This window comes from Nematostella vectensis, chromosome 6 (assembly GCF_932526225.1).
Source record: "Nematostella vectensis chromosome 6, jaNemVect1.1, whole genome shotgun sequence".
NCBI classification, from domain to species: domain Eukaryota; kingdom Metazoa; phylum Cnidaria; class Anthozoa; order Actiniaria; family Edwardsiidae; genus Nematostella; species Nematostella vectensis.
The window spans coordinates 15443582-15459649 of record NC_064039.1 but is presented as its reverse complement, the minus strand read 5'-3'; the positions used below and the strand labels follow the sequence as shown (position 1 = coordinate 15459649).

The window sequence follows — 16068 nt, the reverse complement described above, 5'->3', positions numbered from 1 at the left end:
TAAGATCGGGAAACAGATATAATAATTAAATATAAAAGTGAATTGTAAGTGAAATAGCCCTTACATTGAGTGTTGAGCGGTACTGTAAGTGAAAACAAACTTTTATCGCGGAAATCTTTAGTGCTGTCCGTGACTTTAGATAATCGCAAGTTGTGAAATTATGGTTTTTTATAAGAACGTCTATTTTTCAGACGAGGCTGAGCCATTCTCATTTTCGGAACATTAATAATAATAATATATTCCTAACAATGTTCTTAAATTTGTAAGAATATAATAATGAACCAATGAATTATTAGGAAGAGAATTACACTAATGATCAATAGCATAAGGTTGCTAGTATGAGCACAATTTTATTCTGCATTTTATAACGCATCAGGACTAAAAAAAACATTTTTCTGCTATCTGGAACTCGGAATATTCTTAGCATGTTCTTAAAATTTGGTTCGAAATCTCAGGCTGAACGTTTTAATAAAAATGCCCATTCTACGCTAAATGTACACATTGCGATTAAAACCTGTCTTTTTGTTAAAGTGGACAGAATATTATCCTATCAGATATTGATATTTTCCAAGGTACAAAGCTAGACCTTTCAAACGGCTTTTTTGAGCAAATAATCGCCATTTTTCTTCAATTTGACTTGAAAGCTGCCAGTTTTGCCCATTTCTGTCCACAGCCTAACTTTCAATAAAAAGCCCTGGAATTAAGGAGGTTTACTGGGGCAAATCAAAATGATTTAGGCATTGCCTAAAAGCGGAGCTCCAAACGACAAAATCTTTGCTAATTCGCTTAATAATTCGCTTAATAATTTTTAAAAATATTAAATATTATTATAATTCTGTTTTTGACGACGTCAACGATTTCACAGGATCACGCGACCAACTTGTTATACCCCTTCCCCCAACATTACACGAACAAGTTTAGTTGTCATACGATGTTTCGACGTCAGGGTAGTTTTAATTTATTGACGTCATCGATGACGTCTTCTGACCATCTCATTGCACCCCACTTGAGACATACATCACACCTACCGAGTTTAGTGTTGTCACACGATGTTTCTTTAATGAAATATGAATATTTTTTAATTTGATGACGTCAGCATATTTTTTCTTCTTTTGACGTCATTGATGACGTCACAATCACGTGACCATATTGGAGCACCCCCTTGACACCAACATGACACCTACCGAGTTTGGTTGTTGAATAATGTTTCTTTCAAAAGATATGAAGGTTTGCTTTTAATCACGTTTTTTGCTTTAAGTGACGTCATCGATGACGTCACGCAACACATGACCATATTGTTGCACCCCCCTTGACACCTACATGACACCTACCGAGTCTGGTTGCCATATGATGTTTCCTTCGTGAAATATAAATATTTTTTATGTTGATGACGTCAGCATATTTTTGCTTCTAGTGACGCCATCGATGACGTCACCAATCACGTGAACAAAGTTTTGCACTTCCCTGGAGACATACGTGACACCTGCCAAGTTTTGGTTGTCATACGATGCTTTTAAGGGACGGACGGACTGACCAATATTTGTTACCATATTTGTTTTATATACCACTTTTTCTTAGGTATGGGGCTTCCGCTCACGCGGCGCTTCGCGGTAACCTCCGTTACCTCAATTAACAATGTTTTTTCAGGCAGTAAGTATGGATGATAGATGATATTAACAAGCCTAAACTAAAGCCCATGGTCAGTCGGTTCTTTACCGACCAAGTACTTTTTCTTGAGAATGGTAACTTCGAAAAGTTACCTATTTTAAATAATGCCAAATTGGAGTGTAGAGATAAGAGCGTAACCTCCGTTACCGCATTTTTTCCAGAATTTTTCAGTGGATTGTGAACTTTGCAGGTTTTACAACAGATTGATGAACGCGATACAATATAGATATTTCTGCTAAGCGTGAATTCGAAGATGTGGCAGCAACAGATTGTTTAACATTGTGTTACCGCATAACCTCGGTTACCGCGAGGTTAGGATCTTCAGCTTCTGGTCCTACAAATATATTTCAAGCATTAGCTTGAGTTCTTTGTGCTCTTTTCGGTTCGTATGAGGCTCAAATTCATTTAACAAAATGCTCTTTTGTCAAATATAGTACTTCTATCGAGGTCGAGTTTAGTGCACGCAAATGACACTCGCAATTATATTTCTAGATAGATAATAGAATCGGAAGTGTAATAGAAGAAATACATTCCATAAGTTTTCAGTAGAAGATACCTGCATTTTGGCTTTATGCGATCGTAACTTAAAATTGTAAAGGGGGTTACAAGTAGATGAAAACACAAGAGAGTGTGCCTTTCTCCTTAAAGAGATGTCTGCAAGCGTTAGTTTGTGAAAATAAATTTTGGTTATTAAAGGGTCTAGCAGATTATTCTGTTATCTATGGTTTGAGTTATTCTCTAATGAACTTTTAGGAGTCTCTGTAAAATAAAAACATTCAGCCGCCAAAAGGCGGGGGGATTCTATCAAAGACCTTTATGGTCTCCAAGGCATAAAGCAGTTTGGGCGATGTTGAGATGTTGTTGCACGCATGGCTGAAAAGCGTCCACATCCACAGCGGGTCCATTACTCTCTTCAAGCTTCAAAGCGACCGAACACAGCGGGATAACCACGGTGTGTACGTTCCACCATGGCGCCTACCCTGTTAGCAGAGCTTTCTTCCTGTTTGTTTCTATCAGTTCAATTATCCGTGTCGCGAGTCTGTTCTTTCGCGTAAACGAGAACGCGAAAGAACAGACTCGCGACACGGATAAGTGAACTGATAAAAATTAACAGGAAAGAAACTCTGCTAACAGGGCGCCTAATGCGCTCTATGAAAAAAAGACATAAAAGTGAAATACAAAGAAGCCTTTGCTAGTAGGTTAAGCCCTGCCCGTTTGTAGCCCAATTTTTGGCTGTGTCGTCGTGTGCCTGTTAATGTAAAAAAACGCGCCCTTAGAAGTCTACCTATGCATTCTTTTGGGCGATGCATGATAACAGTTCTCATGTAGCTACCGTTGTCGCCTCGGAACTAGTCAGGATCTATCGTTGAAGCTATAAAAAAACAAATACAACAAGATAAAAACTTCTTTTTTTATTCTATTTTCAGCCACAATTACAAGGACTAGCTCGGGACAATACGCTTGACTTCAAATTCGCGATCACAACACGACACGCACACGACAAGATTTGTAGAAAATAGTCACGTGACATTTATCACAAGAGATCTTCACTTCGTTTGCAATGAGAAAGGATTTCAGTAGGGAAGATAATAGAAATAGGAGCTATCAGAGCCGACTGCCGAGGAAAATGCATAATTGAAAGGTTCATAAATATTATAAAACCATCCCGGGCTCTACAGAAAAATAGATTTTCTAGCAAGATGGTCGATCATGACGGATAATAAATACAAAATATATGTTAGATCTCTGTGGTTTTGAACTGTACACGGCCCAGACCATACTGCTCATACTTCGCACTAAAGCTCTACAGAGTGCCGCTATTGCTATGCTGGCGTAATTCGCGCACTCACCAACCATAATTTTAGCTTTTTTTTTTTAAATTTCTTTTCTACTTAATATTTTTTCTTTGCCTCTCATTTCCTCCCGAAATTTCATTTAGACATTTTTGGCACCCTTTGGCTATTTTGAGAATTTTATTTGTTTTCATTTCTTATTTGTATTTTCACTGATGACTCAATTCGCGCGCTATTTGACCGACAATTAACTGTTACCTCAAGGTCACAAGTGTCTTAGATCTTATGGCAGTGTCTAGCAGAAACGTATCAGCGATACCTGATAACTTCACAATGAAATTCAGATGTCTGTTGTTTTATTATGGTCTAGTATCCATACAATTCAAACCCACTATGAATCCAAGCTTGTTACCAGAGTGGCAAAAAAAAGCTTTCCAAAGAAATCTAGGTTTGCTGGTTATTCAAATTGACAAAATGCCAAGAAAACAACCAATCAGTGTGCAACAAGCCATCGGAATTTCACTGTCAATTGTCAGAACACATGCTCGGGGACCAAGCGGTCTTTGCGGGTACTCCGCAAGCGCTGATTTCTCGAGCACTGTCAGAACATGGATTCGATATTTTGCTGATCCTGCCATAAAACGTTGCTTGATTACATTTTACTACAAAAGCCACCTGAGATGCGACAAAGCGATCGAGCTTGGGTATCAGCATCTCAGCTATTATTGTCCTTGTTTTCTTGGGTTAAATGCCTTTGATAGATCCCAGGGTGACATTACTGGGCGGGGTAGCCAGCAGCCGGCTGCATGGCGTAGCCTGCACCTTGGGGTGTGGCGATCATCCCGCCAGCGGCAGGGATACCCATAACCTGTTGGGTGACTTGAGGCGGGGTCTGTTGGACTCCTGCCGCACCTGTAGTGCTGGATGTGCTCATCTGCGAAGCGGTGGCAGCTGGAAGTAATCAGTACGATCAGTACGATCCTTATGATTATAGCGAGGCGATCAGTAAGATCCTTATGATTATAGCGAGGCGATCAGTACGATCCTTATAATTATAGCGAGGCGATCAGTACGATCCTTATAATTATAGCGAGGCGATCAGTACGATCCATGTGATTATAGCAAGGCGGTCAGTACGATCCTTACGATTATAGCGAGGCGGTCAGTACGATCCTTATAATTATAGCGAGGCGGTCAGTACGATCCTTATAATTATAGCGAGGCGGTCAGTACGATCCATGTGATTATAGCAAGGCGATCAGTACGATCCTTATGATTATAGCGAGGCGATCAGTACGATTCTTACGATTATAGCGAGGCGATCAGGACGATCCTTATGATTATAGCGAGGCGATCAGTACGATCCTTATGATTATAGCGAGGCGATCAGTACGATCCTTATAATTATAGCGAGGCGATGAGTACGATCCATGTGATTATAGCGAGGCGATCAGTACGATCCTTACGATTATACTGAGGCAATTAGTACGATCCTTATGATTATAGCGAGGCGATCAGTACGATCCTTATAATTATAGCGAGGCGGTCAGTACGATCCTTATGATTATAGCGAGGCGATCAGTACGATCCTTATAATTATAGCGAGGCGATGAGTACGATCCTTATAATTATAGCGAGGCGATCAGTACGATCCTTTTGATCATAGCGAGATTAGTACAATTCTTATGATCATAACAAAGCAATCAATGCAAAAAGAAAGTGCAGTACGATCCTTATGATTCTACAAATCACTATTGACATTAGATGATCACCTCGACCATCCTTGTGATTAAAATAAACGACAACGATCATTATCGTTAAAATAAAGCAGTCAAAACAATCAATGCTCGCTGAAAATCAGAGTAAGACAACCGTGCAATACCAACCTGAATAATTTTGCACAGCGTATAGAGGTTGCGCCCTGGAAACAGAGGAAAAAGCAAAAAAAAAAAAAAAACGAGTCAAATCATCAAGCAACAAATAATAGCTATTTTTTTTTAAAATTCTTTACGTATATAACTACATTATACATATCACCCCTACACCACCCAAAAGTAATAAAGCATAGGCTTACCCAGCGGCATACGCGGCAGGTTGCTGGTAGTACATGCTGTATTGGGGGTGGTACTGGATATACGATGGCTGCTGCTGCTGTTGTGTTGGTTGCTGGGCGGCGGTTTGTGGGTAGTAGGCGCCAACGTATGGAGAGTAGTATTGCTGTTGTTGCCATGCCGCCTGCTGGAAGTTAAGCATCTCTGGCGTCTCTTTTCCCCACGAGCACTGACAGACAAACACATGAAGTCATCAGGCAGAATATTCCAATAGCTCTACAAATGTGTATGTTAAAGTAAACAGGCAATTTCAAGTGAAACAAATGCTAACCCCCCCAAAATAATTATCTTCCCCCCACACCTCATCCTAGCCATTTTTTAAAAATTGAATATGGAAATAAGGTAGAAACTTTGTTTTTAGAATCTTCTTCTAAAATTCCACCATTGTCTTTTCAATGAATAAAAAAAAATAAAGAACCGAATCTAACAAGGGATGAACTGAAGTTTGGTAACAAACCCCCTAGAAGGGGAACATGCTAACAGATATATAAAATGCAAGCCAAGGCCCATGTTCTCCTAGCCCACCTCCACTCCTTGACATAGTAGTCAGGACACTTACCCGTAGAAGGTAAGGGTTATTTATATCACCCATCTTGACTTGATTATGTGTCCCTATTATTGCGTGTGTTGCCTCATTGTGATTACTAAACCTGAACCACAAGAACAACTCTGATTAACTTACTGATAAAAATTTTAATAAAACAACTACATCTAGTGGATAAGGATGAATTGAAAATAGTTCTTTTAAGAACACAAAGGGACTTGCCTAAGGCAAGCTGTCATTCATCATTTGACATCACTGAGTGCAGAGCTCCGTAGAGAAAAGCCAGAAAGCTAGATTAGAGTTCAAGATTGGTAAAAAACACACCATTGAAGTAGTAACAGTCTATTTATTGGCCTTTCTTATAACAAAAAAAATCAGAGAGGATTAGATAGGTTTTGAGGTGATGAATTTTGCAAATTTGTTGTTTGTTCGCGAGCGCACCTGAATGATACCATTTCAAATTAGCACACGCACATTGTTTTTGAATATTATTTTTTAATTCAAACGAGTGTGTGCTGCGTTTGACTTCTCAGTGACAGTTTTTGCTCTTGTTTTTGTATAGAATTGACTCCAAACACTTTCCCGAATATACCTGATAGTTCTTTAATAACATTTTCTTGTACTGTTGTCGTACAGCTTTACATTTTGCTAGGTTTCATCTGGCAGTTTCAGAGGTCCTCACTCAATGGAGGTCCTCACTCAATGGTGTGTTGTGAAAAAGGGGCGGAGCTATTCCTTTTATAGTGCATGTTTGTGTTTAAGGCATTCATACCCAAACCTTGAATTTGTGAAGAGTAACCAACTAGATCAATACAATCCATTTAATTGAGCACAAAACTCCATTCAATTAAAAATTGGTTCTATACTATTTATTACATTTTACTGCTTAGTAACTTATCCTGTGTGGCTTTCTGATGTGATTTTGTATGGTAGTTATAACTACCCATTAACCCAAGAACAATGGAAAATACCTATCCAGATAAGATTTTCAGCTTTGACAATACCCCCTTTAGAAATTACAAGGAATAAAGGGAGGCACACTTACTTTATAAATGCATAACCTTTATCTGCAAAAACCTTTGTCTCAAGTATAGATCCATACTGAGAAAACATCTGTTGAAGCTCATAATCTGTTTAAAGTAAAAGGTAAATGTGAAAATTGGGTTTTAAAATTGGTTAGCCTGCTTTCAGACAGTACTCTGTGTTATCATAGAAGAAAACCCTCTCCTTCGGTGATCGGGTGCCATCTTGTATTTAAGCTGCGTGCACAGAGCAGGGGGGGGGGGGGAAGGAACCACACGGCTTAAAATACAACATGGTGCCTGATCACCGAAAGGAGAGGGTTTTCTGTGATGATAGCAACGAGTACTGCCTGCAATTAAGCTAAGAATTGGTCGAATAGAAAGGAGAGGAATAAGGGGTGAATTAACCAGAATTGTGTTAGACAGCTAGACAGGCATTCAAATTGCCATTCAAGATAAAGCATACCTTTGACATCAGGTGGTAAATTACCAACATAAACTGTAGTATTTAGTTGTGAGGACTGATGAAACACATCATCCCAGACTAGAGGCTTTGCTGGGTAAAAACAAGATATAAAACGTTATTAATTCAAGAAACATAATGGCTTCCTTGGGCCTGGATCAAAAAGGCTAAGATCATGTTTTTCAGGGGCAGTAATTTCCTGTTAAGCCAACTACAGTAACAATGAAAACGTAAGTTTTTAACACAAACATACTTACTTTGAGTTGGATTATTTTTTCTAGCAGCCCAATTTGTTTTTACTTGCTTTCCACCAATTGTTACAGCTACAGAGAAGAAAATGAGAGCATTTAGTGATAAACCATACTGTACAACACACTATCCAGTCAAAAGTGCGGAAAAGGCTCACAAGCAGTAATTATGGGACATACTTCCATCTGGTATTCAGAAAGAATTATACTTAGAATCAAATTAAGACATAGTTCATAATAATATCATACATCAAACCAAAAAGAAACTTACAATCCATTTCCGCTATCGCCTTAGCAGCATCCTAGGTGAAAGATGCAATAGCAGTGAGGACACATTACAACTGTTTTACCTATCACTAAGGTTCAAATTGAGCAAATTGGGGAATAGTTTTACTGCTAGATTAGTTTAATCTGGACCCCCAATACTTAATTTCCTGGACTAAACATTTAAAAGAGTGTTCACACAAAAAATTTTGACAGGTTTTAAATTGGCAGATGGATGAAAAGAGAATATGGGAGAAAAAAAAGCATTGGAAATATAATATTGTATTAAAAAAACTTACTTCTCTCCTTACGAATGATACAAATCCAAACCCTTTAGACTTGTTTTTAGCAGGGTCCTTGACAACCCGCACTTCCCTAGCAACAAAAAGATCAGGTACTGTATAAGAAAAAATATCATCTAAAAAAGTTGACCATTCATGAAAACTCCAGAAATATAGCCTACTTGTAGGCTTTGATAGTTTTTCCGGCACGAAAACCATGAAGTTCGCATACCATGGCCGCCATCTTGTATAACGCGCTCTGCAGGGGGAGGGGGAGAAAAAATGTGCGGGGAAGAAGGAGGGGGGAAAAAACACCTGCAGGATGTCTCGCCTTTTTCGTTCATAGATTTCAAACTTCGTCCGTATACGGATTATGTTGTCTGATTGGCATATGACCTCTCATCACTCCATAGCTTTATCACATTCGCGCTTTCGGTCTTTTCGATATTTTAAGATGAGCATGAGGCAGGTTTGAAAGCCTTGTTAGAAGACAAAGATGTGATGGCTGTGTTCCCGAAAGGGTTCTGTAAAAGTATGATTTTACCGTTTCTGAGAGAAACATCGCACAAACTCTTCCGTTTTAGTAATATGCTCACTAAGAGCATAATCAGCTTCTTCAGCAGACTAGTGGTATTCTTGAAGATTTAGGAACCGTCGGCGTTTATCTACTGTTCGGCTATGGTTCGTTATTTCTATTCTTGTTTGTGAATGTGACTTTTAATTCATTTCTTCTAATAAGCCTTCCATGTGGCTTGCAGACCCGCTCTGTTAAGTTTGTGGCAGGAAGCCCAGAAACCCAAATTCCTCACCAACACTCGGCCAGGGATTTCTTGTTGTAATATTCTTGTGTTCTTGCAGACTCTGTATAAGTTTTCCCATGATGGCCTACCAAAGGTATGTATTTTATTGTAAATTTAAATGGGCAAAGCCTACAACAGTCGTTTGAAAGTAATTTATCATTCTAAGGTGCTATTTTTATGTTTTAGTGGAGATTAGCTACATCTTGCATTATTTACCTTTTTGCAGCACAAGATTTTAGCTCTATCTACGTTAGTTTGTTTTGTTTTGAATTCGAGAATCAAATCAGATAATTGACAATGATTATATGTTATTTAGCTGTCAACTTTCCATCACGTGTTATATTAGGGGTGTTGAACGAAAAAGGCGAGACATACTGTAGGCGTTCTTTTCACCCTCTCCCCCTTCCCCTTACTCACACATTTTTTCTCCCCCTCCCCCTGCGGAGCGTGTTATTAAAGATGGCGGCCTTGGGGTTTTCGTGCCGGAAAAAAACTATCAAAGCCTACAAGTAGGCTACCAGAAATATTAATCATTCTCTATACTTACGATATTTCGCCAAAGGGTTCGAATGTCTTTCTAAGTAATGCATTGTCAACATTCTCTGCTAAATCTCCCACAAATATATGAAAATGATCTGAAAGACAATATGTAGCACCTGATCAGGATAATATTTATCACTGCAAAATTTGAATTGTTTCAGACATCTTCATAGGTACATGTATATAGTAGATATAGAGTAAAACCCCTTTTGAATGTCATAGTATTAATTCATCTTTTTTTTTTTAATCAAACACAGCATTGTTTTTTTTCTGTTCTCGTTGAAAAGAAATTAAGTATAAGATAATTTAGTGTTCAAAAAGAACCTACAAATTTCTGAGAAGCTTGTAAATTTTCAAGTTAAACTGAGAAACCAACAAGATAAAATATGAATGGATTACACATTGAAATGACAACAACTGTTGTTGGTGTCATTTTAGATGTTATGGTGATATACCAAATAAAGACAACTGAGGTTTTCCTGACTTAAATAAAGGCATTCAATTCACATCCTAATCCACATCCCATATAAATTTTAAGGTTTATTTAACCCCGAAGGAGAAACACAGAGAAGGTACAACAAAAATATTTTGGCTGGACTAATGTCTTAGAAATTACTTTTTGACTGATAATTGGGTAGCAAATCAGTGGTGCATGTGAAACCACAATTTATGATTCCTCATTGTTTTCAAAAATAGCCAAAGCTATTAACAGAGGGGAAAACATATAAGCCTTCCTTTTCAACTAAAATACTTTATGAATCTAGTATTTATAGATTATTCTAGAACACTATACAGCACAATACTGTACTCGATGTTTTAAGAAGTTGAATTAGGCTTCAGATAAACAATTTAAGATAACCAACAAACATTTGTTATAAAGGATAACTCATAACTATATTTCTTTTTATAAGAGAAGGTAGACCATTACCGATTTCAACTAACATTTTTCACATCACTAAAGCTACTTTATAATAATGTCTTTTAGACTTAAGGGGAAAAGCAACAAAAATTTCCACAATGGAAATACATATTGCTTTGTACACATTTTCAAAAATTGTTAGAAAAAATGTTTCTTATATTGTATAAACTGAAAATGCATAGCAAAATGAAAACCAAATACTGTAACAGCTTAACCCATGATGCTTTTTATTATTTCTTGCATGATAAAAATGCAATGTTATTCCTTTTGAATTAACATTCCTTTTAAAAAAGGGAAAAAATGAATTTATAAAGCCACGGAATAAGACATGCTTCAAATAATTCAAGAATAAACTTATTACATTAAAGCCAATCATTCTGCCAAACATTTCAGAGGACATAATTCTGTTGTCTTCTACAGCAGAGGGAAATTATGTTGCAATTATAAAAATATAATCAAAATTCTGATAAATTTGATGTCATTTTGGAGGAATAAGTTGATGATGGCTTTTGGGTTTTAAAAAGCATCTATGACAGAACATCTACCAAAGCAGGGCATACATTTTAATATTCATAAGAGGTCTAGCTTGAATTGTTTTTTGACAGGAGAACCAGTATGTTTGACAGTAAAAAGCTTCAAATCTGTTATGTTTGCCATACTCAGGAATGATGCAAAAATCCCAGGGCAAAACACAGGTATTACACTCACACACACAAAGAGAGTTCTGTCTGCTAAGCATTCTGTAACTGGCTCATACAGTTACTACAGAGTAAATAACATCAGTATGGAGGAAACAAGAGCTATTTAAGAAGGTAATTCTTGAACACATTGTAGCTTACCAGTGCTTGGTTCTGAAAATACAATTGTTTATGTCAGGAAGAAATGGTGTAATAATCACTTACTATTAGTGTCTCCCCGCTTCATGCCTGGATGATTGGTAGCCCAGTTTACTTTCAATTTCTAGGTAGTGGAAGAAACAGGAAGATTGCAGGTCATGTATTATTCACTTATTGACCCTACAGTTCATCAGAATAGCCAGGTGTCCTGCTGTAGCCAGCTTACCAGCAGGTGCAGCAGGATTGAAATTACACACAACCCTCAAGTTTAGAAGCCTGTGAGTGGATTACTGTTGGCATTTAGAGGGACAAGAAAGCATCAGAGGGACCAGAGTTTCATTTCAATGACAGGTTGTTGTGATGCTTGGGTCAAGGACGTTACGCTTGAGTAGTCTGATTAAGCTTTTTTGATCAGAAATGTCATTGTTTGGAGCTATGCATGATTTATGATCAAACAGACAAACCCCCAGGTAAGGAAAAATATCAGTGGCCAGTAGGTACAAACAACTACAGTGAACCTGTCAATTATGATACATCACACTCTATGTGAATACCATATAGGCCGATGGAAGCTACAAAGCCAGTTTGCACACAGGGAGCCTGAATGACTGTGGGGCAATTGAGATATTTTACTTTTGGACATTTTCACACCAGTGATAATTAGAAAACCATTGAATTTCAATGGGTGTCAATTGAAGAACACAGAAAGAAATTAAAGACACTTTATAAAATGAAAACAAATCAATGAAATGGTTTAAGACATTGAATTGTAATGCTAAAGACATTTGGCCACAAACAAGTTTATTCTATATTTATTGTATTATTTCTTTCTTGCTTAGTGATTTTTTAGCCACTTTGATACTTAAATGAGTTATATTTTTGGATAGACTTAATAAAATGATTGCACATCATAAATGTGATAATTTATATATACATTACCTTGTTTACTATAGAGGATTGTATTTTTTTATATATATTTAGGAAAAGTTTTATTTAATCCAGAGTTGTGATGGTGCTATATTATATTATATTAGAATGAATAATCTGACAGCATAATTAAAATTACAAGCTGTCTTTCAAAGTTGTTAATTTTCCCTGAGTATGGACTAACACCTCTCCTACTTCTACTAACAAGAAAATGAGGTAAAAATCACTGAAAACACTCACTTACTTCAAAAGTAAGTCCTGAATAAACAAGTAAGTATTTTGTCACACTCACAACAATGAAAAGAAGTTTTCAATAAATGCATGCTATCTAAATAATATGGACAAATGACAGGTTATTTTTGTTTTCCAGGCAGGTCCTCTGAATAGGGTTCAAGATGAATTACAATCAAGAGAAGGAGGCTTCTGAATTCTAGGTGAAGTTTTCTAGAACAATAATACCATTTCAATTTAAAATTTCACACAAATAAATTGAGACGTGTTTTATCTTCGGGGGATTATGAATTATTCACCAGGCAATTATTTATGGTATCTTCTCAGAGGCGGAAGAGAAGGGAAACTGACAGAGAAACTACTAAAAATGATACTATAGCATATTCTGAACTTTGGTAATTTTGAAAATTCTAGAATCAAACATACAGTGAATTGTAAAAAGTTATTTGATTTCTTGCTTAGCGAAAATATAGCTTAAATATCCTCAACTAAACATAAGTCAAAGCAACTTGCCATTTGGAAGTTAAACTTACAATTAAGCAATACTGTGTTTAGTGAGAGTGTCCCAAATTAGTATAAGGATAAGGGTTGAGGCATAAGTTGGCAGGGGAGAGTAGCGGCAGTGCTCCAACAACATAAAATAGGCTAAATTACACATGACATGATAATAATACTTGGACAAATAAATACACAAGCAATAAATAAAATTGCAATGATAGGCCTCAACCTCATTACCAGGTTAGCTCGCTAAAGGCAGTTGAAAATGTTGTGTAGGAAAAATAAAAACAGAGATTGTTGAAGTGAGTAGAATACTTAAAAAGTATCACACTCATGTATGCTGATCATGTACAATCAGGTGAGATTGTTCAGATTTGTTACCATTAAATATACCTTGTCCATCACTGTTCTTTGGTCCATTCGAAACTTGGCTTCCTGGGCATCTGCATGTGTCTCGAACTCAACAAAACAGTATGGCCCTTTGTCTGTTGGCTGAGAAACACAGCAAATAAAACATGAATTAAGTAAAATACTAAAAGCAGCACACGTATTAACAAAGTTGCTCATTCTTGAAGAAACTCCACAAAGATGAATTGGCAATGTAGAGTGTAATGCTAAATATGAATAGGACATTGTATTATTGGAGTCATATAACATGCCTAAACAGAAAAGCTCAAATATATTTTAGTCATAGTAGGTTGCATTGAAAATTCTAAATACACAAGCTATGTGAAGGGAAAATGCAGTTTATGAAGAATGGTGAATTTATTTTTTTACAATGTCAAAGCCATAGTTAACACAGAGAATTGTAAGAGGCAGTTTGTGCCAATTTCAGGTGTTATATTAGAAATGATTGAATGCAAGGAATTTGCACACTGATAAAGTACATTATTACTTAGAAAAAGAAATCTAAAGAAGAACAAATTGCTACAAATACCCTTCATTCGCTCATAAGCAGCGTCCGTTGCTTTTTCACCTGTGTCATAGTCATATAAATTAAAAATTATTGATCCTTTTAATCATTTGTAAGAATAACATTGTGTATGTGTACGATGAGCATACAAAGGACCAGAGACCAAACGGGGAGAAAATGGATTTAACATGAACGCTGAAAACTCTCCCAGATCCAAGGCGTTTTAGCTTTTCAGTTTCGTGCATTTAAAAGAACCGCCCGTAGAGAAGGGAACTGAATTATTCAAGTAATTATTCAAGTCAACTGCACTTATAAATATAGAGCACAGCTTACTTACGTATGGCTTGTTTGACCAGAGCGTTGAGTTGCTTATGCGCTTTAGGTAATATAACGGGCAATTTGAGGCTTGGAAAGCCTTAGAGAATTGAACTTATATCTTATTTGTTGTATCAAGGCCCCGAAGTGTTCTTTATTAGTGGTCAATTTAGATACAAGCGTGATATTTAGAAATTTAACCAGTCGGTCGAGCGTTCTAGAATTTCATCATGTCGGAATTTCGACACTGTTTACAACTAGTAGGTAAATTGGACTTAGACTGTCAGTTTGTTTGATTTAGTTATAGTCAAGCTAACGCTTCAGCATTTTAGCGGGTGAACTTTTGGTTAGGCCGAAATTCCTTCGAGTCACATTGAAGAGTGTGTAATATTTCACGCGATTCTGTTTGAACATTAAAGAAACCCCCAGAGAGATTATACTCGGCGCTATTGAACGATCATAATAATGGTCAATGCGACAACTTGGAAAACTGAGATATTCCATGATTTCCCGCGGAAGATTGATCGATAAACGAGAGATTCATCTTAAGTTGATCGTTTGGACATCGGGGACTGCACTTGCGCTATATCTAAGTCATTAATGTCGGCATTTTAAAAGAAAGCCGGTATCTGAGGTCTTTACCAATCGCGCTTTGCGATGCGAGAGAGGGAGATCAGAGATAGACCGGGAATTACAACTTACCGAATTTATCATCTTGCAGCGGACGACTTTGGCTATTTTGTTAAATATGGAACATATTAATTCCTGTGTACATTTGGGATCAAGATTCCCGACGTACCTAGAAATAAGAGGAATGTAAAAAATATATACTTAAAGCAAACCAGAGCGCAGGGGAGAAACACTATCTCTTGTTCGCTGTGACCAACGAATCCATATACTTACAAACTTCGATTTTCTTCCTCTGGAAAGTACTGAAATACAAAGATAAATAATTAAGTCACTTGATTTTAAAAACACGAGGAAATTCGAGTTAAATTATATACCTCGTGATCCATTTTGTAAAAAAATTTCCAGAGAAATTTGTGTAAAGATCCCTCTCACACAGCTTGCGTCTGCGCACTAGGATCAGAGTGACGTCACATCTAGCTAAGCGCTTTGAGCTCTGGGTAATTCAGGGGCACCCTGTGGAGATATGCTAGTGTAGCTCTTTCGCGGCCGGCTTGGCTGCTTGATTCTCCGGAATTTCTCCTGTACCTTTTAACCAAGGTTTGCCTGTTCGAAATTTTCTTTGTGAGATTTTTGGGCTTGTTTTTTTTGTAGGGGTGGAGGTAGCTTTCTTTTACGGCGGAACCATCACTTGGGGGGCGTAAAACTTAGCAAAACGTGACAATTTAATTTTATTTTAGGGCTTAGGAAATTGCTAATGGACCACACCCAATATTGTGTTCAGAAATCAAATGTTCGTCCCCTAATAATTACGGCGTCTTTGAGCTATTCCTTTTTCTCGAGATCTCTGATCGATAGAAAAAAGTGCTACTAAATGGCTTATTATCCTGGGTACTGGGAACTCCGTTAAAAACAGAGAGGTGATCGTCAGTAAAATCGATTTTTACCCTCATGGATGGGACTTTGGGCGTGGTCAACAGAAATTCTTTCATAGATGGCAAATTGGATGTCGTAAAAGGAATTTTTAACCCTAAGAGATAGCAGAATCGCAAAAAAAAACCCACCCCC

General features: G+C 37.2%; 1 protein-coding gene and 1 long non-coding RNA gene across 2 annotated transcripts; one reads left to right on the top strand and one right to left on the bottom strand.

Annotated features, from left to right (window-relative positions):
* Positions 1–3065: 3065 nt before the first annotated feature.
* On the bottom strand, positions 3066–16016 carry LOC5503582 (nucleolysin TIAR). The gene is made up of 15 exons (XM_032371865.2): positions 15378–16016; positions 15277–15305; positions 15076–15172; positions 13539–13637; positions 11556–11613; positions 9742–9829; positions 8413–8488; positions 8121–8151; positions 7859–7924; positions 7605–7694; positions 7162–7246; positions 6132–6222; positions 5536–5741; positions 5348–5382; positions 3066–4412 (listed from the first exon to the last, which is right to left on the bottom strand). Exons 1-15 carry the CDS (start codon positions 15387–15389, stop codon positions 4237–4239), a joined length of 1239 nt encoding a protein of 412 aa, XP_032227756.1. The 5' UTR covers positions 15390–16016; the 3' UTR covers positions 3066–4236.
* On the top strand, positions 11263–13549 carry LOC116611517. Its single transcript, XR_007312013.1, has 2 exons — positions 11263–11465; positions 12787–13549. It is a non-coding gene; the product is annotated as an uncharacterized LOC116611517 (long non-coding RNA).
* Positions 16017–16068: the final 52 nt, after the last annotated feature.

Bases quoted from the DNA above. Each gene is read 5' to 3' on its own strand.
- LOC5503582 (XM_032371865.2), bottom strand. The intron at 7,925-8,120 runs GTAAGTTTCTTT...TCTTCTCTGTAG, and splicing joins GGCGATAGCGGAAATGGATT to CTGTAACAATTGGTGGAAAG. The intron at 4,413-5,347 runs GTTGGTATTGCA...GATTACTTCCAG, and splicing joins CGCTGTGCAAAATTATTCAG to CTGCCACCGCTTCGCAGATG.